Consider the following 24977-nt stretch of genomic DNA (forward strand, 5'->3'; position numbering starts at 1 on the left):
TCTTCCTAGTAGCTGGTACAGTGCTGTGTTTTGGATTTAGGATGAGAATAATGTTGATAACACACCGATGTTTTAGTTGTTGCTAGGTAGTGCTTACACTAGTCAAGGATTTTTCAGCTTCTCATGCCCTGCCAGCAAGAAGCTGGGAGGGGGCACGGCCAGGACAGCTGACTCAAATGGTCAAAGGGGTATTCCATACCATATGATGTCATGCTCAGTATATAAACTGAGAGGAGTTGGCCAGGGGGCAGTGACTGCTGCTCGGGAACTAGCTGGGCATTGGTCAGTGGGTGGTGAGCAATTGCATTTTGCATCACTTAGTTTGTATGTTCTTTTATCATTATTATTATTTTCCCTTCCTTTTCTGTCCTATTAAACTGTCTTTATCTCAACCCATGAATTTTATTTTTTTTTTGTTTCAGTCTTCTCCCCCATTGCACTGTAGTAGGGGGAGTGAGCGAACGGCTGTGTGGTGTTTAGCTGCCTGCTGGATTAAACCACAACAATTGCTTAATTCATACCCTAATCAACAGGAAAGATTGAGTTATCAGCCACATATATTCAAACTCATGTTGTATATTTTTAAAATTTGAATTTGGTTATGCCCTAGTCTGCACATCTTGCTCTTTACAAGTGACTCGTGTGGACTTTTGTAAGCCATTTGATGATTTACAAAGAGCCTCCTGTTGGTCTGTTACCTAAGTGTTTAGTTAGCTAGTTCATTAGTTTCAATCTATCTCAGAATACTTATCTCCTCAATTGCACAATTACAATAGCTATATTTTGGGGCAAAAGATTGGGACATTTTTGCCTTCAGGGTATTGCATTAGTTGACTTCCATGGCCACTGAGCATAATACAGGAACAAAAAAATAAGCTTAAGAGAAATATATACTTATTTACATTTAGAAAGGTTGGCATGTATGAAATTAAATGCATTCTTACATTGTTTACAAATGTCTGGTTCCTTTTGCAAAGAAACCACAGCTCTGACCTGAATAACTACATGTTTTCTACTTTGTGATTTCAGAAATCTTACATTTAGGTATACCAACCCATGCAGTTTTGAAGACTGATATACATCTTTTCACATCTACTTGTTAAAGGTATGAATATATGGACAGAGGTGGTATGGCCCTGAAATGAGTAGGGTAGGTCCTCTTCCATTTCCCCTACACAGTGTGTTAAAGGAGTGGGATACACTCTTGAGAGCCCCAGCCTGGTTAGAACAGCTTCAGTCTCTTGTTTATGCATGGACTGTCCTAAACGACTTCAACCAGGAGGAAATACTTAAATTAGACACTGTTTCTTGTTCCCACCTGTGGTTCTGACATGACTCATCAGGGCACTGCACCTTCTTTTGGTCTCCTCGGAGAATCCATGTAATGTGCAGTGTGGGGAAGGCAGGCAGACAGGGTAAGTGGTGGGATGAGCACATACTGTGTCTGCACTTAGGATCTCATTGAATTACATCTGTATTGCAAAACCATGAAACTTGGCTTCAGTGACGATGAAGCTTCAAGGGAGGGACATGATTATTTTAGGTCTTCAGAGAGGTAACAAATGTCAATGTGAGAGTTACCGACACAGCTGTTTTCATGTGTTGTGTATGTGTGTGACACATACATTATGGTTTCCATCAGCTCATGCTATGTCCTCACCCACTGACATCCATCTTTCTTTACAACTTGTAATGTTACTGTTCTATTAGGAACATTTTGCCCAATTTTCATTTATTCTTTAAATGTTTTTTTCCTCTTACTTTCTTGTGAATGCTTTCCTATTATTAGCCATAGAATCATAGAATGGTTTGGGTTGAAAGAGACCTTCAAAGATCATCTAGTCCAACCCCCCTGCCATGGGCAGGGACATACATATGCATATGGAGAGAAACACAGATGTGTATGAATTTATGGGTACGACAGAAATATGAAAAGACAGGTGATACAGTGATAAATCATATAAATATTAACATAAATATATCACAATTCATTCTAGAGTAAAAAGATCACTGCTTAAAGGAAATGAAAACTGAATTACACCTAGGAAAAATATCTGGAGTGCTAATTTCTGTGTTCCTACAATATCAAGAATAGATTTTTGATAGCTGGTTTTGGCTAATCTTGGTGGATATAGTTTGTTACTCCCAGGTCTTCACAAGCTTTTGGCCAACAGGAGTGAATGATAATGACTCATATTTTATTTCCACAGTGAAAAGAGACTTAGAAGCTTTCTGTAGCTGGAAATTATGCTAAATGATCTCCTAGACATGCCATAGTTCACAAGCCACAGGCTTATTTATGTAGGTGAACATTATTTTTTACTGAGTGAATCCTTCTGTGCTCTATTTGGAGTTTTCCAATCTTCTTGGTTTGCCAGTGGTATCCAGCTGGGTTAAAGAAACTAGAAACAAGTATTTATGGCTTTGGCTTAATCATAATTTCTCCATTTGAATTCTTTCAGTGTTTTCCCTGCCTGCATCTAGAAATTTTGATGAAGCAGGTCATACCTTCTCTTGGATTGTCAGTAACTTTTGGTTATCTAGGCCCATAGCCTCCATTCCATGCTGATTTAATCCCTATGTTTTGGGGGTAAAAATAAAGAAAGGGAGTTGAGTTTGCTCTCCTCTGGCCTTTTTGATTTTCAGGGAGTGCCCGAGTCGTTACAGAGAGCCTGATGACTCAGACGTATTTGTAGTAGTTGTTAAAATAGTCTGCTCACCCCTCAGGCAGATGGTGAAGCATCATATTACAAGTGATAAAGTGATAAGGGCAGACAAGTAGAGAAAACACAATTATTCTGATTCATTAGAACGGTTGGTCTGTTTTGCTTGACAAAGATAAGTCTGTCCTGGACCTTTTTCACATATTTGTATGTCTTTTCCTTACAAATGTGGAGTCAAAAATTTCAGACTGATGAGAAATAGAGTATAATTCTGAGGGGGAAAAAAATTACAGAAAAAAATGTAGGCACACAAACCCAAATGTTCCTTATTCTCTTCTCATGGCCCAAGATGGATAGAAAAAATAAATTACAAACAACTGTGGGAAAAAATCCTTAATTTTTCTATAGGATCCTAGGTGGTACACTTGGTCTTCTCCAGGAAGATTTCTGTTCTAAGGTCTGTGCTATTGTTGGTAAGGAAATATAGCATAGTGCTAGGAAATACTGTGCAGCTGGGAAAAGAATCTTGAAAATACTTTTATGCTGATATCCTGTATATTTCTAGGGAATTGCACATGTTTTCAAATCCTCTTGACAATTTCATTAAAGGGAAAAAGGTAGTCCAATGTTCTTGATATTCTTTATTTTAATGAAACAGTAAAAGAGGCTGTAAAAGAGTGGAAGAAAAGTGGAGAGTATGACATATAATATCAGCAATGACTTGGGGAATCAAAAGAGTTGTAAAATTAGTATTACTGAGCTTTCAAATAGAATAGAGGCTCACAGGTTTATCAGATTTAAGCTAGCAAACTGTCATAGAAAAGTATTGGTTATTTAGTTTCCCACCGAGCGCATCAAGAGGGGAATGTGTTAGTGTAAGAGAAGTACCAAGAAGTAGGTGTTGGTAAATGGAAAAGGAGACTTACCTCATTTGAACATTATATTCATCATATATCCTGTGATATTTCCAAGAACCATGATCATGTGTTGACACAACCTGTATAAATGCAGACCTCTCAGAAAGCCAATCTTCATTCCAACTCAGTTTTATAGTATTATTTGTAACGACACAAGGATAGCTACTGCAAAGCAGGCATCTTCACCTCATATTGTTATGCAACTACTTATTAATCCTTTTCACCCCTTTTCATTGTTTAGCCCCTACTATATACCTGCCTGGTTTCAAAGATGGATCTATCAAGAATCCCTTGTTTGGATTATATTACATAGACAGGCACATGTATACTGTCATACTTTTTCCATTTGAGACATCATTGTTAGAATATTTACAGTTTAAATATAACATATACCTCAGCAGAACACTTTTTTCTCAATGCTAGGAGAAAGTTTTTCAGTTTTAATAAAGAAAATTAGTAATTTTTTTATAATAAAAAATGCCCAATTTTCTTATCTTTCGATTGTGCAGAACGCACCATCGCTCCATGAACTCATGGAACTCATTGACTTTTATGTGAACTCCCTATGGGTACAGGCAACAGACCTGGGTTCAAGAAAATTTACAGATGGTTTTGTAGGCTCAAAGTGCAATTACTACTGGGGAAATAAAGAGTCAACTGCTCTGTAAAGGCCTAATGTTCATCCTGTGGATGAAGGGGTTTGTGCAGCACTTCATGTGCATGTGCTGTTACCTACAGAGCATTAGAGGGAATGTGAGCATTCCAGAGATTCCTGGCTGCAAGCCTAGATTTGATGTCTTTAGAGGTCTTTATTGTGCCTCTTTTATGGCTGTCTGTTTGTTTCTTCATATTGGATCATCATCATGTGGCAATGGGAACATTTTATAGAGTCGCAGCCATTTTAGTTATTTGCACAAAATCAGAATGAATTGAAATGCTGAATTCAGTTAGGAATACAGAAACCCACCCAAAGGGAGATAGTTATTTTTTCTTTTTTTTTAATTGAATGATCAGTTGGCATAGATAAAGCATTGATAACATGACTCTCATACCGGAGTTGTTACCGTTAATATGTCCTGGGACACATCAGAAAAGCAATAGCACTGCGCAATATCATCTCCAGCTGCACCATGGTGCAAGGTCTGTAGCTGTCAGACTTGTAATCCAAATAGATACACTGGACAAGTTCTGATGTGGAAGATTTTCCAGGAAAAGCCAAGGGCTCTTGGAAGTATATGATAGTGATATAGTACATGGTAATCTTCCACATAAGGCCCAGATCAACCTATGGTGCTGTTAAGGGTCTCTAAGATTGCTGAGTTTCATGGTTGATATAAGATCTAGTGTCACCCAGCCGCTGGTGGTAACCAAAGACTCTGTAGCATATTTAAAAAATATTCTGCATTACAGTTTTTCCTTGAACTGAAAGTATTCTATAGATACTTACAGGTTTTGATTGCTTCAGAGTAGTTTTGAAAGGTTAATGTATACAAAGAAAAGAAATGGATAAATGCCATTGCTACTGTCTACACAGGAAAAATAGAGAGGACAGATGGATATGCATCAAAAATTTTATTAAAAAGTTCAACAAAATTTGGTAATGAAGAAATTATAAAATACATATTTGATTAAGACTGAAAGAATTAAAAGAAAAGATATAATGAAAGAATCATTTACTGATGAGAACAGAGCTGTAACAAAATGAGGATACAATATTTCAAAATTAAATATTATCCAAATGTACATCAAAGTGTTCTTAAATTAATTACTTCCATAGAACACCAAATACTAATAGCAGTCTTGAGATGTTTATTTTGGAATGAATTTGTTTCATTCATGTAAATTTGTCAGTTTGAAATGTAGAGAAGATTTTTTTTTAAAAAACTGTTTTCATCTGCACTGGAAATGGTGACAGCAATCATGTGCCCTTTGCAGTGGTGATGAAACTAAGTTAGTTACTGCAGTTAGTTACTGCACTCATCTGAGCAGAGACAGGAAAGGGCCAGAATTTAAATCAAGACAAGTCTTCCAAAAGAGAACTATAGCCAAGATTGTGGATGTCTCTGCAAGTAGGGTACGTTCACTACCTTCATTTAAAGAGGCCATTTCTCTGGCAGTTCTCTCTGAATTATACCAAGCCTGTTTCCTTAAAAAAAAAAAAAAAAAAAAAAAAAAAATTAATGGCCTCTTTTGGCATTTTTTTAAGCTTAAGATCTATTTTTAAGAGCTGATTTTCTTTGTGTGTCTGTGTATGTCTTATACATTCAATATTCAAGGAAGCACACAGAGTATTTCGATATACTAATAGTCAGCCAAATAGATGTCCAAAACCATTTCTGCACAGCAAATGACCAAACTGCATGAGGTCTTGGCTGAATATTTTGTTATATTTTGTTTAGGAAGAGGTAATGTAAGTTCACAGTATTGTGCACTTTTTTTCATATTTGCCTTGTAATATGCAAGATATTTAGCAAAAATTCAACATCCAATACCCAAAATGAACCTCACAGTTATAGTCTAAAAATATTAATAATTTTTTATTCCTTTTATGTTGATGATTTTAGACAAAATAACACCTTTTTGAAATAATTGAACAATGAATGTTGTCTTTCAAATGAGAAAAATATAGCACGAAAGTGATGTGCAGAATCTAGTCTAAATATGAATGGGTGTTTTTCAAAGTTTATTGAAGAACTGCAGAATTTTTGCATAGCTTGTTGTCAGGCATAAAATATTTCTCTTTGTGTATTGGAAATAAAGTCAGAAATTCCTCAAATCTGCTGCTGAACATGGAAGTGTTTTGAATATAAAAAAACGCTGAGTGGGGAGCAATGCTTTTGCCCTTTCTTAAATACATTACCACAGAGGCAGCAGCAGCTTGGCTGAGGGGCTCAGCTTGTCCTGAGGTGGGTTCACTGGAACCGGCTGGAACCGGCTGGAACCGGCTGTGTCCAACACGGGGCAGCCCTGGCCTCCCCCACAGAGGCCGCCCCTGCAGCTCCCCCTGCCAGCACCTGGGCACCGACACCCCATACAAGTGGCCAAAGTATGCATTAGAGAAAGAGTAAAAGAAGGAAGCTTACAGAGAAAAGAAGAAATTCAAAGGTAGAATATAGGAGGAGAAACTCTGCATCTTGGATCTACTACTGTGCAGCACTAGAAGTGGGAAAACTGGGATGCAGCTGGTAGTACTTTATTAAAATTACTACAAAAAGTCAGGAGAGGTTTCAGAGGGATTACCAATGTTTTGGTTATTCGACCATACTTTAGAATTTGATGTTGAATGCAAAGGAGCCATTTTTGCTCCAGCTTCAGTGATAGTTCCTCTTGTTACATCCTGTTGTCCTGGTGGTGCATAAACCAAATTTGGGATGAGCAAGAGTGCACATTACAATTTTCTTGTGTATAGTGTTTGTGAAGGAGATCTATACAGCCGTTTATAAATGAGGGGGGAAAAAAGAGGTTTCTCTTGTGAAGAGAGTTGGAGTGTATATGGAGTGCCATAGCCCTTTGACTCCTTTGGAAAAAGAAATGTTATTTTTCATATTTTCCCTAATCTTTGAAGCCTAATTTCTGGATTACTGTAGCTTTTTTTTTAAAGCATAGCTATAGATTTCAGCATGAGCAATGAAAAACAGTTTTGCACATATCTCAAATGAGCAAAAGAAGCTATTCAGGTCTATAGTTAGGACTCAGAATATGAAGCCAAGAAGGTAGATTTTAATATAAACAGAGCCATTTTTGACCTTGAATAAACTACTTGACTTGACTTTACTTTGTCAGTTACATATAGAAAAACAGATAAGAACAGATACTAGAAAAAATATATGCTACTCCTTAGCAAAGATTTCCTCGATAAAATCACTAGATAGTTTTTCCACTTGAAGATGTATTTACACCAGTGAACTTTTCATGTCAGTGGCTTAGCTGAAGACAAACACTTTAAAGCGGGCTCCGTGTAGTACTTCCCATAAACAACAAATGGGTAAGTTTACCAGTTTTTTATTTGCTCCTACTCTGAGTCACAGCAGTTAGTTCTTTTGCTCATGGTGTTGGTTAGCATTAACATGTTGTTAAGAAGAAAATCATAAGAAACAATGGCTTTAATTGTCTGGAGGAATGCTTCAATGTCTGATTAGATGCCAATAATAAATGGCAATTAACAGTGGATAATAAATTGCATCAAGGAAGTACATTCCTTGTTTAGGAACATAAAGAAGCAACAGAACTAGCAATAGCATTTGGTGATGTTTTTGCATCCCTTTGTTTTGAATCCAGTGAGTTGGTCTCGTCTCCAGTGAGGAGATGATCAGATTCAGGATCTCAACATAGGAGGTGTTGAGGTTTTCCTGAGGGGTGTTAAGTGCTCTGACTTCTCACAGTGGTTCTCAGACCACATTTTTACCCTATTACAACCATGCTGTTGTCTCAGCATCTTTCTCTTAGGAAAGATGAATTGTTTCTAGAAGTTCAAATAAGTCATCTTCAATGCATTATACATTCATCTGTTAATGAACGGATAACAGTCCTTCATAGTTTTAAAGGAGCTTGCTTTGTTCTTAATGTGAATCAGCTTAATAATAAGCTGAGCTAAAGTTCTGTGTGTGTATAGAGTAGTCCATTTAGTTAATTGTTTCCTAAAATGAGCTCGATTAGCAGCATCCATTTAATGTCTGATTCCAGTCTCACTAGAGCCAATTGTTTTCTGCTGTGGAATTAAGCAGGAACTGAAGTAGGGCTAATCTGTAAGTTTCCTTGCAAATTCTATATTGAAAAAAAAATGCAAAACAGAAAAGAAAGATAATTTCAGCAATCATTCTCATAGCTGAATTGTGCTAATATTTTTTCTACATTTAATTCCCCTGGACTGTAACTTCTTTTTTTCTGCTCCATGAAAATTATTTCACAGAAAGTTGCTCAAAAATATTTTATTCTTTTTTTGCCTATTCTGTGCAGTGGTGTCCTTTGAATTAAATGCTATAAATTCCAAATTTGGAATGTTGAAAATGGATGTTATTAAAGAAATAATGGGATTCCCCAAATGAGTAGGAACAAAGCCTTTAATCCCACATGCTGCAGGCCCAGTATTACCATCATTGAGATCCCCTGGTGAAATTCATATGAACTGATGAAGTAGATGTGGAAAAGTGCCTTTTCAGATCAAGATTTTTAAAAGGATATTCCCGATTTATTTTGACTTAGATACAATAAATATACCTTGCATTTCCTAAATTCTGGAAGTTTCTTAATACTCCCATAAAGGCGTGTAGTAGGGGAACTTCATTCTCTCCTGAATCACAGTCTTGAAATATAGTCTGCAGGTTCTGTCCTCTGGTAAGTTTCTGTGCACACAACTGGAACTCTTCTTTCTCTGTAAGAGAATAATTTAAAGTTACTAAACAGCTTAGTATATTATTTACCACTGGCTTTTTTTTGCAATAATCAGATGGGAAAAAATTATAAGGATACTCATTTGTCTGAATGTTTCAGTCTGCTGCTCCTGCTTTGCATAGCTGCTGGGTATGCTTAATCTTCCATTGACAAAGGCTTGCTTTTGCACATGGTCAGAGGTAGCTTATGGGAGAAGACATGACCCAATGTGAAATCTTGATGTATTTTGTCAATAATATTAAGCTACAGTATTAACTGGAGTTCAACATTTGATTAACGTTGATTTAGGGCAGAAGTATTATGTTTATTTGCCTTTTTTTTTTTTAAATTAAATAGGCCAAGCAGTGATCCTGTGGAACGCAACCATAGTAAAACTTCTCTCTCTAGCAGCTGTAGATATTAAATTTTTCAGTTTTGCATCTCATTCCATCTTTTGGTGGTGGAATACCCTTAACAGCACTATATATATACTTTAATATCAAGTCAGTGTCAGTATTGACTGAGAGAAATTCACACAGAGATATTTGCTGTACAATGCAAGGGTATTTCACAAATTACTGGGGGTTTCACCCACATTTTTATAATCATCGTCAAAATATTATAATTTACATTTGTGATTTGTCCTTGTTTTCCACCTATCCCACTGTCTGCCTTAAATCTTTTCCTGCCTTGTGTACCTACAGTGAGTTTTAAGATTCCTTGTAAGACCAGCACAAAACCTAACTTCTGCTAAAGTCAGCTTAATCCTCATCTCCAAGTAGTTACAAAAGTTACCACCTGAAAGGTTTCCAATTTTTTCTTCTTCATAGGTCTTTGTAGATTTTTTAGAATGTCTATCACATTGGGCAGTCTTTCTGTTTTTAGTGGATATCATTTGGACCTCTGAGTCAGTGTCACATGTCGTTACAGAATTGCAGATAGAGTTCATTAGGTATAAAATAAAGGGCAGAGCTCTAGAGATTTTGTAGCAAATTAATGTTTTATTGTTGGCAATGGTTGTTGGTCCAGAGACGCAGGAGAAAATGAGGTGCTGAGAGAAGATAGCTCCATTAATTTTGCACTAAAAACTCCACTAGTTTGTGTATTATGGATGAACTGAAATATCTGGAGATTATTTTTAATTATCCTACCCATCAGTTGTGTCCCTTAAGGAACCTGAAAGATGTTTAAGGTGAGAATAAATACTGAAATTGAAATTAATTATTCCTAGGAGTACAGATTTAAATGTTCATTTGAAAAAAAAAAAAAAAGAGATGGCAACAATGCTTACCAGCATCAAATAGAAATAAATAAAAGGAAAGTTACAATCTTTTTGGTTTAGAAACTTTGCTAAAAGAGCTCATAGAATCAAACATGAAGAACAATTTAACACAATCATCACTAAAAAGCTAAAATGGGTTTGTTGTAAGATTAGGAGGAGACTGTATCTAAAAATGAAGTATGAAAATTATGCATTATGAGCCAGATCTTTTTTACTTTAGTACACTATTCCATTCAAGGTTCTCCAAGTAGTTAAAAAGAAGTGCTTTTATGAGGAAGGTATTTGCTATGATGATACACAATGTACTATATTTCAGTCCCTTCATCTAATCACTGGGTTACATATCCACAGGAAAAAATAGCTAGAGCATTTACTGACAGTGTAGAATGATTTATCTATAACGTCTGTTCAGGTTTTTTTTCCTCTAAAAAGCTTTATTGTCTTTTTTTCTCAGAAGTATCCCATCTTCTAAATAAAACAAATGTCATAACACTCAATTTGAATCCTACTATTACTCTTTATCCATAATAGTGTTTCTGAAACAGCTTACATTCTCTCCTTACTCGGTGCCCATTTTCTGATTCTTATATATATTGATCACTTTTCAATTCCATTTTGATTTTTGTTTGTTTGTTTGTTTCAGTTCTCCTTTTTGAACTGGGAATTTTAATTCACTTAGTATGTCTATAGTCATAATATTTAATGATCCATTATTATATAAGATCCCAGCTGCACAGGAGTGATCCATATATTTGGAGCTATTGGGTAACTACAGATGTTTACAAAAAGGTATTTGCTAGCCAGCAAGCAAAGACACTAAAAGCTATGCATTCAATATATGTGTTTGTCAGGCTTGGAATTGGAGTGCATGTGACAAGTTATGTGTTCAACCTGTCTGCAGGAGTTAATGTGTTTTGGGGAAATAAAATAATTAAAAGTATATTTAGCCAACATAGTGGAAAAGACAAACAGTTTTTCAATACACAGTATTTCTCAAAAGAGACAAAATTGTGTTTATTCATTATAACCAAATACACTGAGATGTGTTTTGTCAGAGAAACTGTTTTAAGCTCTTTACTTCAAGTGTAAGAGCTTTCTTAGAGTGAATACACTTTCTCTTGGACTATGCCTCTTTCGAATTTCAATAATAGCTGAACTGTGTTGAAAACACATTTTCAGTAATTGTACCTGTTTATCAAAATGCAGATGATAAAATTATAACTGTTTAAGACAAATTAAGTACATTTAGTTCTATGTGCTGAAATGATCCATTCTTTCTATAAGCAGAGCCTATCCCATCTGATACCTCAGAAAGATCCTTGGCATGCTTTACAGACACATGCTAGAGTTTCTTAGCTTGAGTTCCAGAGTTTGAACTCTGGCAGTCTAAAACCATTGAGTCCAGTATGTTCATAGGAAAGTCAGCCAGGAAAATTCAATTTACATAAACAAATTATTCTATCAACCTCTGCCAACACCTACCTTGCCCAATCATATAAATGATCCAGACTTCCAGTTTTGCTCTCAGACATTTCCAGATATTTGCTGATTCTTGTCGGTCTGGCTATCTCTAAAAATATATCTATTGGCAAATCATGTGCCTGCTTCTGTCTGTTTAAATAAGACCATAAAAATGCTAAAATTATACATTTCCAAAATTTTAGTTCTGTGGAAACCTGTAGGGTCCTTACTGATGAGCAATACCCCATTGTTCATGATTATTGCAATGGCATTTAAATCTACTGAAAATAGAGCAGGAAAATAAGGAGTCTATGGGATTCCATCAGCAGAAGAGAGAGCATGGTATGTTATGTTCACAATTATGCTTCAGAATGGAATATTTAGACATTAAAGGCAATGGCACAGGAAGATCTTATTTCAAGCCACAGATCCTTTATCCTTAATATTGGCCAAATGTGTTACAGTATAGAAAGTTTTCCTGAAAACAAGCAGAAGGATTCAGTCTACAAGGTGGTTTTAATATGAAGCAACAAAGATCTTGGATTAGGTCTTGCAGTCAAAGTGCTGCTATTCTTGGTGATAAAGAAAAAGAAATAAAGTGAATGAAGGCTGAACACCAGCGAACAGCTGTGACTGTTGCTGATTGCTTATGGCTTTTCACACTGTGGGTTGTTAAATTGTCACACACATTTCTGCAGATGGCTGTGGATGCTCTAAGTTTGCATGTGCTAAAGAAGGAATCCAAAGGAGTAAAAGTCCATCAAGTGCTATTAATCACAAAATTATCGCGCTTGGTTCAGGAGGTCCCTGAACCACAAGTGATGGGTGACTGAGAGAGTGTATCAAAGAGGTGTCCTTGCATGATCCCTTTGTTTTTATTGTCATAGAATAGAATAGAATAGAATAGAATAGAATAGAACAGAACAGAACAGAACAGAACAGAATAGTGCGGTTGGAAAGGACTTACAACGACCATCTAGTCCAACTTCCTGACCACTTCAGGGCTGAAGTCTTATCTGTTAATTTGCTAGTGACTCCACTGGAGATAGGATACAGGCCTAGATGAACCCTGATATGGCCCTGTGATGGTCATCCTTATGATTTTATGTTCTTTGCATTATGACAGGTTGAACTCAGGAAACAAAAAGTAGAGAATGGACGGGATTTCTCTCACTTGCATTTAGATGCCCACTTTGTACTTTGCAGACACCTAAACAGGAGTCAGGTTTCTAGATTCCCTTTATAATCAGTGTAGAGAAGTAAACAACCAAGTGAAGCTTACCTTAGAATGTCTCTATGAAGGACCTTTATTGTGCCAGGTTCGGTGATTCATTTCTAAACAGATTTTTACATTGTAGACATATAAATCTCATCAATTCTACTTATGTAACTCACTGAACACTAATCTAGTCATATTAGTACAGAAGTAGTAGTCTCATTTCTTTATAGAATTTGGGAAGTAACAAGTTACATATTAAAAAAAGCAAAGATCTTGAAGATTCATGATTTTTCATTATAATATTTTAGACACCATTTCTATTGGAAGTGTCTCTAAAATGACTATAGGATAGAATGGGGATCTTCTGTAATCAGTCTCAGGTGAAAAGGCCTGTGCCAGTTCAGGATGGGTATGTATACACAGTAACACCCTGCTGAATTAAATTCTTGACAGATACCTTGAATTATTTCTTGTTGAAAGCTTATGGATACATAGTATTGACATTGTTTTATATATATATATATTTATATTTAAAAACAAATTCCTGGGGCTATGCTGCATGAATCAAACATTCCAGCTTTGCCATAATTGTATTATTGTGAAGATTTTAGTTGTGGTATAGCAGGGCATGTTATTGGTTTGCTAAGGAATTTGAGCAAAAACTAAATAAGAATAGTCTCACTATTATGCTGCAAATCACTAATATTAAATATGAAATACACAATTTGACATACAACTCAATACCAAATCTGCAGAATATAATTTTATTGGTCTTGTTATCAAAATGAGTTAATGCAAATATATTCCACAAATCACTAAGGTCGAAACGTGACTTATTCTCAAGAAGAGGATCTTTGTTGACTTGTTGATTTTACACGTTTTGTTGCACTGTGAACTCTGTGTTCATTATAGAGTCAGTTTCTTTCAAGAATACGTTTAGTCTCTTTACTGAAGTCATTCCACTGACACTTTGACATTATACCAGAAATCACTATGATGGGATAGTACTAGCCCAAACTAAAATGACTGCTTGCTACTCTGGCCACATCTATCTTAACACTTGGAAGTTTGTGAACTATTGAATATAGCCATGACCATTTAAAGTTTGGGTGGGTTTTTTTGTTTGTTTGCTTTGTTGTTGGTTTTTTTTAGGAAAAAAAAAAGTCAATAGAATTGATTAAATATTTATCAATGTAGTTTAATTCTGATCAAAAGAAGATTATTCCTGTCATTAGAATTACAGGAATCCTTCTCTTGTAACACAGTAATGTGATTTGCAAGATCTGCTTTGGTGTACTAGCTGCAAGTTGAGATTCATTAGCCAACCTAGAATGTTATAAGCTTCATCTATAGCACTGATGTCCAGACTTTCCAGAGTATACGTGTTGTATTGGGAAACTCCTGAAAGCCTGAACATTTCATTTATGGCCTTTGTTCAATGAAGTGATTATGTGTGTATTTATGTCCTTTTTTATTCAGCTAAGTAGTCAGCCTTTGTTCAGCTTTAAATATCTTGCGTATTTTGTAGCCACAACTTGATCAATGTCCTTCTGAGTTGGTGGAAATTTTATGACAGCTGGATATGTTCCCTCCTGTAACTAAACATTGTTTTCTAAGACGTGCTTTTGCAACCAAATTCAGACAAATAAAAAGGGTTATCTCTATCTTGGAGTGAAGAAAGACAAGATTGGAATATTCCATTGTACTGAAGATAGTGACAGATATCACAAAGACTGCAGTTTTAAATCACTGCAGCTTGCTACTTGTTTGTCCTTTTTTTAAACTTTAATAACTGATCTCTGAGATATTGCCTGGCTTTTGAGGGTTTTATAGAAATTTGGGGAGGACAAAGAACTGTTTGGCCTATTGAGACTTACCATTACATCATTCCTCCCTAAGTCATTTCTAGATTGATGATGCCTAAAAAATCTGACCTGAAAATGAATTTCAAGCATTTATTACTGTTTCAATGAAAAAGTACTTCCAAATGTCTGCTTTGAGGATATTCCCCCTAATTGTAATTTTTCAAAGCCTTCTTGTCTTATCTACATGCTATAATAAAAAATAACAGAAGTTGGCATTATCTGTTCCAGCATTCAGAACACATGCTTCAGTTAGGCCTTCCTAAATACTTGTATCTCTAAGTTGTATTCCCCCACTTTTGCCAGTTCTCTTACTGGAATTTAGTTAATTAATCCTAAAAAAATTGCTTTGCTGACCTTCCTTAAATGTTATAATACATCTTACAATCAAAAAACAATGAAAGCTAAAAATAAGAATCTAATCAGGTAAGAATAGTGCAACTGTGTTACACTAGCAATGAAATAGCTAGACATGAAAAAATGTGAGGGATTTTAGTAGTATTATTTCCAGACAATTGCAACTTTTCAACATAATATTTTTCAGGTTGTGTAAGCTATTTGAACTTTTTTTAATACTAAAGTTCTCAGAAATCTGGGACTCAAAACAACTCTTTCAATTTTAGACTCATTTATGCACATGATTAAAATGTATTTTTTTATATAGATTGAGCTGTTTTGTATTTGTATGGCTAATACTTTTTGTGGAGATTTATAAATTGTTGAGTCATTGGAAAGACAAACAATAAAAGAGAGCTGTGATCTCAGGTTTGGAAAGATGATGAATACAGTTCATCATAAGCCTGCTCCTGCAAAGTATTAATCTTCTCTCTAAGCTGTGCCAGTTCCCATTAGAGCACAGATCTGTTTTGCTTGGCAAGTTGACCTATACAGAAAGAAGGCTGAACTGCCATGTAAAACTGTGACAGATATCTCACAGAATAACACTTTCTTTATCATTTAAGGGGCTTTGTTTTATATAATATTAATGCTGTAAAAATGTGTGTGAAAAGTTAAATACTTGGTTACCCCATCCTTCATCTCTAAATATTGGATGAACTGGAACTGTTGCTGTTTCAAGAGCTGAAGAGGTACAACAATGACATCTTTATCAACACCCACCTGATGTGTCACATACTCATTTCTCAACTTGAACATTCCTCATTCCTCAACAATGCAACTTCCGTATGACTCTCACTTAAAGCAACAGCATATCCCACAGGGAGAAGCCATTTTAAATGACAACAAGCTAAGAGAAATTTACTAGGACACTGGATTTAGCACCTATAACTGGCTGTAATATTAACCATTCTACTTAATATCACACGGAAAGACTGCAAATCTTCACTACAGTAAAGTTGTCATCAAAGTGTAGTTCTTATCAGACTGATGTAGTAATGTTACAGCTATATCTATCAACCTTTCACTGTTAGCAGCCACTGCAAAAAAATGGCTTGCAGAAACAGTTGATCTTCAAAGCCTGTCTGTAGTCCCATTATATTGGGCTTACACATATGCATATGGTTCGGTCTAAAAGTACTTGTAGTCACTCCACAAATTTTAAGTTGGCCCCTGATAGGATTGATGTTGAGAAAGTCACATCATCTCATCTCATACAGCATGCTGTATGTTCTGCTGAAGGCTATCTACACCAAACACACAGTTCACATGGGTAGCTTATTCCCACCTCAGGGAACAACTAGTTCTGACACATTTGTAATGTGTGGATGTGACACGAATGCAAACACAAACATGGTTATGCAAACAGCAAAAGGTCATGCTCTAAAAATGCTAGGATAGGCTGTTCAGTATTTTCAAGACAGCAACTGAACACATATAAATGCCTCAAAGCATAGTAAGAGACGTATATTTGGTTTCCAGGATCAGTGGTTTTGGCGAGTCAGAAACAACAGGGTGATGGATGGATACCCCATGCAGATTACCTACTTCTGGAGGGGACTGCCTCCCAGCATTGATGCAGTTTATGAAAACAGTGAGGGGAATTTTGTCTTCTTTAAAGGTAAGGAAAGAAGAAAAGTAAGATTTTGTGTAACACTTTCAGCTGTGATGATTTCTTTGAACATATCTTGCTTATTTTTACTAATGATTTGTAAATCATGTTGCAAATTGGTAGATAAATGAAAAGTATGTGAGTTACGTTTTCTCATTTTGGCAACTACAGCTTTAATTTATGATTACTCTTCAGAGTATCAGATCATTTACTCTTAAATATTCAGTAAAAATTTGGAAGTATAAATAACAGACATAGCAATGCAATGATCTACTATGAAATCCTTTTTGAAAAATGTGGATTAGGAAGCAAGAATGAACACAGCTCCTTTTTTTTTTTTTTTTTTTTGTGGTTCTCTTTGCTCTTCTTCCTTTTTACAAATGAAATTTGCATATATTTAAATGGCATCTGTGCTACATATATGTCACTGTACTGCCCTGTACTTATTTCATCTGAAAACTATGATGTTGGGAATTGGTGGGGAAAATAAATATCTTTTTCATAGATGTGTATTTAGTATTTTTAAAGAAGCATAAACTCCAGAATATATGTTGTATGGATTGAATCGTTGCTAATCATTCTTTTCAAAGTTTCACTCCAGGCATCAGTCATTCTTCAAAATTAAAGTTCTTGAACATGCATCTAATTTAGATTTAATGAGAATGTTATTCTATATGTTAAATAAATACCCATTTAGCAACAAAGAGTGAAAACCATGTAAAGTATGTTTTATAAAATAATAATTTGGGAGAAGAAAGAAGAAACTGAACAGATATGTGAAAAATTATTCAGCTATTTAGTGTTGTGAGTGATTCACTTGTTAACTCATTACAAGAAAGTAGAAACTTTTTTTTAAGTTGGTATATCAAAAATGAATTCATTTTTACAAGTGGAATCATTAACAGGGAGATAGAAATAATATTTCATTCACTATGGAAACATCATCTTGGGAATGTTAAATGGAAAAGGTTTAATAACATGCAGAAACACTGCATAACAGTACAATGAAGATGAAGTTTATGTTTTGCTAATAGGGAAATTGTATTTTTTGTGTGAATCGTAAAGAAAATTACATTCCCTATAGTACATTTTCTATTTACATTACTTCAATACAGCATATGCTTTTACTTCTGTTGCCATAAAATAAACTTCATGTCATAAACTCTGGGAAGTTGATAAGATCAGGAATCATGATCAAAGTATCTCCAAATCTCCATCCCTCTGCTTGATTTTTGGGTCCATGGGACATGGGAGGATACAAATATTATTCTGTAGATATTCCTTTGCTCATCACAGCTACATAGAGCAAAGGAACTACCCTGTGCATTCCGGACCTCTACCTTGATAATGCTGGGATCCATTACCTGAGCATCAGACAGAAATGATCAAGCTTAGTCTTATACATGCTTTATTTCCTTCCCAGTGACCGCAAAAAATGTTTTATCATTATTTAACTCTTCACCCAATGCTGACTGACTCCTGTTAGGTCTTAGAGGAATGGGTTGATTCAGTAGTCTGTAGGTTACAGATAAGAAAAAACAGGAGGAGAGGAACTTCTCTATTTTCTACCTGGGAAATTAAATAACAGGATTAATTAAAGTAAGCAGAAGCAGCAGGATTGTGCTCTTAGAAGTCAGAATATTGTGTTCTTCCCGTTCCTCATCATCCCCAGCTTATGCCCTCTGATTTCAGACCAGATAGTTTTATGCTTTCTAGCTGATATCATATGATATTTGGCTTTTCTGTTGCAGGTATTTTTCCACCTGCTTTCTTTTCAAAGTCCCTTCCATTATTTTTCCAGTGACACTTATATTGTCCCATTGTTTGCCAAGGGCAAAAGTCCTTATATTTCCTTGTGCAATTTTTCTGAATTTTTGCTTCTCTGCCACTTCCTCTTCATGATTTCCAATATCTAGCTGATGGTGTTTGTCTATCAGTGTAATTCATGTTTTTCCACTGCCACAGAATCACTAGGTTCAGCTGAGTCTTTTGTACGTGTGCCCTTGAAAATTCCTATTAACCAAGAATCTCAGCTGCTTTGTGGAACATGATTGCAGAAGTCTATATAAATAGACTGTAGGTAACAATCATTGTCTTGTTTCTTCCATTCCCTCACATAATTTCTTCCTGGGAAGAGAGTATATGTCTTCTTCCCAAAGATGCTAGAAATAGACAGGTTGATTGTTGCTAAGATGATGAGCAAGTAAAACATGTTATCCAGGTAGTGTGCTTTACCAATCTAAAACTGGTCAAACCAAGTAAGTTCTAGAAGGAGCTTTAAAACTCAAGTCTGGCATACAGATGTGTTCACAAAGCACATCTCTAAGCCAACATTTATGTCCATTATTCAGAGAAAAAATAGAAAAGATGGAGTGAGTGCCATCACAGAGCTCGGACTGGAATAATGTCACAATGGGCTCCTCTCAGAAAACATTTTCCAGATCACTTCATTTTAAGACTCGTCAGTTCTTCACAGCAGAAAAGTGTGGTGGTTGAGTGAAGACAGCATTTACTTGCAGATTTTTAAATAAAGTCTCCAAAACTTCTTCTCAAGGTATCAGTAACATCCAATGTCCTGTAAGGTATAGAGTCTTGAATCTCTGGTGTGTGCTGGAGAAACAGGTCAGGGTGTAAATATCCTCCTTTAGAACAGCCACTGCTGCTTCTGCAGATGCTCAAAGGAAAGTTCCAGGCACACCTTCCATCTCCATTGCTCTCTTTCACTCACTTTGGAGGCTTTTTTACTAGTGAAACAGGGCCTCCTGTGACTCACTGGTATTTCACTCCTGTTTTCATACTTATGGAGCAATAGCTCTACTCTCTGAGGAAGGTGAAGAAAGGAGTAAGCCAATTTACTCATCTGTGATTGCTAGTGAGTAATTGCCATCTTGCTTCTCCTTACATGCCTACACTGTCATAAGTTCAGGGTAAACAATATTCTGTTAGGCCAGTGACATTTTTAAGATGCACTCAGGATAGACCTTGCGTTGCGAACCATCCTGGATTGAAACATTCTGTTTATCTCTTTAGAAATCCACAAATCTCATTTATTTTCAGTAATCTATGATCTATTTGATTTGTTTCAATCCTCACTTTTCAGGACAGCAAACATCAAATTTGAAACAGTTGATTTAAATTATAAAACAGGTTTAGAACTTTATTATTTTTTTTTTATTAGCATTAGATTTTTCCTCCCTTTGTGTTTACAGTTGGATTCATGATATTAGTAGACTTCTTTACAGTAATAGAAATATAGATTAATAAAGGTATAAAAGTATTTAAAAACTAACATTTTTTAAAAATGGGAGCTATGTTGTAAAATATGAGCCATATGCAAATGATATAAGATGGTAGCTCAGGATAGAACATTTATTTATGAACCTTTGATACGTCTTTATAGCTTATGTTTTTGCTATGAGAAATGTAGTTATTAACTTGTGCTAATAAAATCTATCAGTATATTTATACCTATTTGACATTACTCTCCTGAGAATACTTGAGGAGCCTGTGAGATAATTCATAATGTGTTAGATGTCTATAGAAAATCAAGGTGAATCAAGTTCAAGATCAAGTGTCTTCTTTGGTTTTGAAATTTCATTGGTTTTGTTGTTTTTTTTTTTAATTTTACCATTTTAACTTTTATTTCCTTTTTTTTTCTTTTTTTTCATTAATATTTATTTACACAAGGAAAAACAATTGTAAAAAATCAGTAGCATGCTTGCAGTGCAAAGTGATGCTTGCTCATTTCAGGTGGCTTAAGATACTTGGCCTGCCTCCTTGTGCCTCTTAATGCTCATAAAGTACATAGCAAACTGGTGGATGGTTGCTTATAAAAAGCAGATGTTTACATTCTTGTTATTATTCACTTCTGGTGTCCATGCTGAATGATAATAAGAAGATGGCACCAGAATGATACTTTTTTCTTTTTTTTTTTTTTTTTTGATGAGGACATGTGAGTAGTAAAATTTATTCTGTGTACCTGTGGGAATTTATATGGTGCTAAAAAGAAATTTTCAAGCCATCTGCACTGTTGAATGTTATGTAAACCAAATGTAGCAATAGAAAGGCTGCTGTAAAACTCATACTATCAGTGCCACCATCATAACTTTCAATTGCACTTATCCCACTGCTCGACAGTTTTATTTTGAAAAATAGATTTACTATAGTGTCAGATAATGGAGCAGAGAAATGACAGAAACTTAATATGGGAAACAGAGAATGAGAAAAAAAGGAAGCATGAATAGTAATTTGGGGATACTAGCAAGAAGACGCTTGGTCCTGGCTTGAAAGACCAAAATTAAGAGCAAGGATGACTGGAGAAAAAAACCTTCAGAATTAGATATTAAAATTTTAACTGGTTTCAACTGAATATAATTCCTAAAAATTTTGAGAATTTGTCTCATCACTGTAACACTTACAGTAATTATATGCTATATCCCACACAGGTCTTGCGCTACACACATATCATAATTGCATATAACATGAAAAAAAACCCTTGGTTGCTGACAACCCGGGAGCACAACTATTGAGCATTTTGATTCTACAAAGGAAGAACTACGGTTGCTAAAAACTGCATAATTGTTTGCAGCAGTCAGTAGGTAGTCAAATAGTCTGAAGAATATCTGGAGTTAAATATTCAATATTTTAAGTGAAGCATAGCAATACAGATACCCTTTATTTCCAGTGATTTTGTTAGAATGTCAAAGATAGATGTTGAGAGACTTCAAATAATTGCAGTCACAGTTCATCCTTCTCAATTGTTTCCCTACAGTGATGATATTTAACAAAGCATTATTGCAAAAAATAAGACGTTGTGACTTTTTTATCACTTGTTTCATTCTCAGCTTGTGACCTTACCATTCTGCTTGTTATTATATTAGGTCTTACATTAGGGAATAAAACCAGAGAGATGAAACATTATGAAGGTTGGCCAGACTTCATGAAACGTGGTGCTTTATTCTCTGTGAGAATAATAAACCCACCAGCCAGACCTTAAAAAACAACTTTGTAAAATAAACACAGTGGTGATTTCTGCCAAGGGCATAGGTTAGGACTCTGAACAAACATTAGTTATCTATAAGAAGGATCAAAGTATAACTATTCTAGTTTTGTCATATATTCTTTATTTCCATTATAATCACAATTAATGAAGTGTATTGACTATTTACTAGTGGCAGTGGAATATGAGCTAAATGAAAGCATACTGACTTAAGCGTTTGTTTTTAATACATTTTAGAATACATAAATATAAATTAGAAATAAAAGGAGCTAATTCTTATCATAGTCAGGCATCATTTGCACTGATTTTCAGCTTTAATTCCTCCTAATATTTGGTTCTAAGTGTGAAAGCTTCTCATTTTTTCTGACGTTTTGGAAATCCTCTGATCAACAGCCACCCACTTTCTTCCAGCTGAGGGACAGAAGCTAAACAGAAAACAAACAAACAAAACAACAAAACCAACAACAAACTACCTAAAAAACCCTGAAACAAACAAACAAAAAAAACCCAAAGTGAAAACTGTCAGCCAGATGGAACATTTGGATTTCTTATATACAGTCCTTCCCATTAACAATCAACACAGTTGTAGCAGACTAAACATGTCTTCCAAAGCAAATGTTAAATACAATTCCCTCTAGTTAGAATCAATAGAAGTCTTGCCCACATATGTTAGAGCTCTCAATGCCCTACTGTCTCCATAAAATACAGTTAAATTTACCTTTTCTCTATTTACCCAGAAAGAATTTGCTTCTTCATAAGAAATTATGTGAAGAAGAATTTAGTTTCTTAAGTCTTGTGTTCCCACATCTACACTTTCCTTCTACTTCAGTATATCTGAATATGCAGCAAATACCTGGCTCAGTGGTGCTGTCATTTATAATGGCGTGTGCTCAACCCTTGTTCATTTTGGTATGACCTGATCTTGTTAGATAAATAGCTAATAGCTAAATTTGACTCATTGAATATGGCTGATAATGACCTATTCCTAACAATTGCTGTTACTTTTATTCCTTGTGAGGCACGGAGAAAGGTAATGGCATTACATACATCACAGCATATGCCTCTCAATGCTGTGCAACAGCTGTCATTTTGAATGATGCTCTGAAACAGAAATGAGCTGGATCAGTATCATTCAGTGGATGCCATCTGTTGTTCACACCATAAGCACCAACTGGTAAGGTCCAAAACACGACTTCTCTTATCGTTGCCTTTGAAACTGCCATTACCATCTGAAGCCTTCTGTGTCCAGTCATGTGAATTGGCAAAAGGATAAACCACATGGGAGAAGGGACAGTAAATGAGTGAAGATGCTCACCTCTGTCATGATCAAACCCTCTAAGTGCATTTTGTATGGAATCTCAGTAAAGGTAAATGACAGGTTAGCACAGACCTTAATCCCAATGGCTCTGTACATACTCATTCTTTGAACCCTTTCTTCCTTCAACTGGCAGGGGGGAGAAGATAGACCTGTTGAGCAAACTGTACTGTCTGTGCTTGGAAGTGGGTGACAAGCAGCTGTAAAGAAGTTCATAAAAAATTTACTCTGGAAACCCAGCATGGGAGGGACTGAAACTATATCCCCTCTCCTAATTAAAACTGATAAAATGAAACCATGCTTTAAATCACTACAATACAAACAGGGAGATTAAAAACACCTCACTTTAAACAAACATTTAATACTACTGAGGGATAGCTAAAATATAAAACGACCTGCAAAACAGCTCTCCAGATTTTCCATCTTGGTGACTCTGGCATACACCTGATCCTAGATCTTTGGGGTAATATTACATTTACTCATGAAATATTTATACAGCACAGTGCCTTAACCTCCTAAGTCTGTGTAACAGCCTGCCTAGCCTTACAGGTAAGTACAATGGCTAATACGAACGGCCATGGTTTTATCTCTTAGGATCTCTTTCCAAATGTGTTTGAACAAAATATATTTTCAAACTTTTCCCCTTATATTTTAAATATCATGGAATCATAGAATCATAGAATCATAGAATCATAGAATCATTAAGGTTGGAAAAGACCTCTAAGATCATCGAGTCCAACCGTCAACCCAACACCACCATGCCCACTAAACCATGTCCCTAAGTGCCGCATCTAAACGTCTTTGAAATACCTCCAGGGATGGGGACTCCACCACTTCCCTGGGCAGCCTGGTCCAATGTTTAACCACTCTTTCAGTAAAGAAATTTTTCCTCATGTCCAATCTAAACCTGCCCTGGCGCAACTTGAGGCCATTTCCTCTCGTCCTATCGCTAGCTGGGAGAAGAGACCAACACCCACCTCGCTACAACCTCCTCTCAGGTAGTTGTAGAGAGCGATGAGGTCTCCCCTCAGCCTCCTCTTCTCCAGGCTAAACAACCCCAGTTCCCTCAGCCGCTCCTCATAAGACTTGTTCTCCAGACCCCTCACCAGCCTCGTTGCCCTTCTCTGGACACGCTCTAACACCTCAATGTCCTTCTTGTAGTGAGGGGCCCAAAACTGAACACAGTATTCGAGGTGCGGCCTCACCAGTGCCGAGTACAGGGGCACGATCACTTCCCTACTCCTGCTGGCCACACTAGTTCTGATACAGGCCAGGATGCCATTGGCCTTCTTGGCCACCTGGGCACACTGCTGACTCATGTTCAGCCAGCTGCCAACCAGCACCCCCAGGTCCTTTTCCACCAGGCAGCTTTCCAGCCACTCTTCCCCAAGCCTGTAGCGCTGCATGGGGTTGTTGTGGCCCAAGTGCAGGACCCGGCACTTGGCCTTCTTGAACCTCATACAGTTGGCCTGGGCCCATCGATCCAGCCTGTCCAGGTCGCTCTGCAGAGCCTTCCTACCCTCGAGCAGATCAACACTCCCGCCCAATTTGGTGTTGTCTGCAAACTTACTGAGGGTGCACTCAATCCCCTCATCCAGATCATTGATAAAGATATTGAACAAGATTATATCATCATCATAAATAACAATGGATAGACCAAAGTGAAGTATCCAGTAAGCCAATCCATTATATATGATCATGGATCTTCTCTAAAACTTTCTGTGATGTAACTGAGAAGGGTCTACATGATGTCAGAGAGTATCTTCTCCTTCAGTGTTATTATTACTAAAAATAGGAATGCTTTTTGGAAACACAGATGAAGATAGTGCTTTGAAGAGAAAATAAACATATGCTTCCTACACCATGGAGCCTATAGTCTAG

General features: G+C 36.1%; 1 protein-coding gene across 1 annotated transcript in view; it reads left to right on the forward strand.

The window, feature by feature from the left end:
* MMP16 (matrix metallopeptidase 16) overlaps positions 1-24977 on the forward strand; it is a 182817-nt gene that overhangs the window by 144803 nt on the left and 13037 nt on the right. The window contains exon 7 of the mRNA XM_076329455.1: positions 16653-16791. Within this exon, the coding sequence (XP_076185570.1) occupies positions 16653-16791 (139 nt within the window). The remainder of the gene's footprint in view (positions 1-16652; positions 16792-24977) is intronic.

Source organism: Aptenodytes patagonicus, chromosome 2, assembly GCF_965638725.1.
Source record: "Aptenodytes patagonicus chromosome 2, bAptPat1.pri.cur, whole genome shotgun sequence".
Lineage (NCBI taxonomy): Eukaryota > Metazoa > Chordata > Aves > Sphenisciformes > Spheniscidae > Aptenodytes > Aptenodytes patagonicus.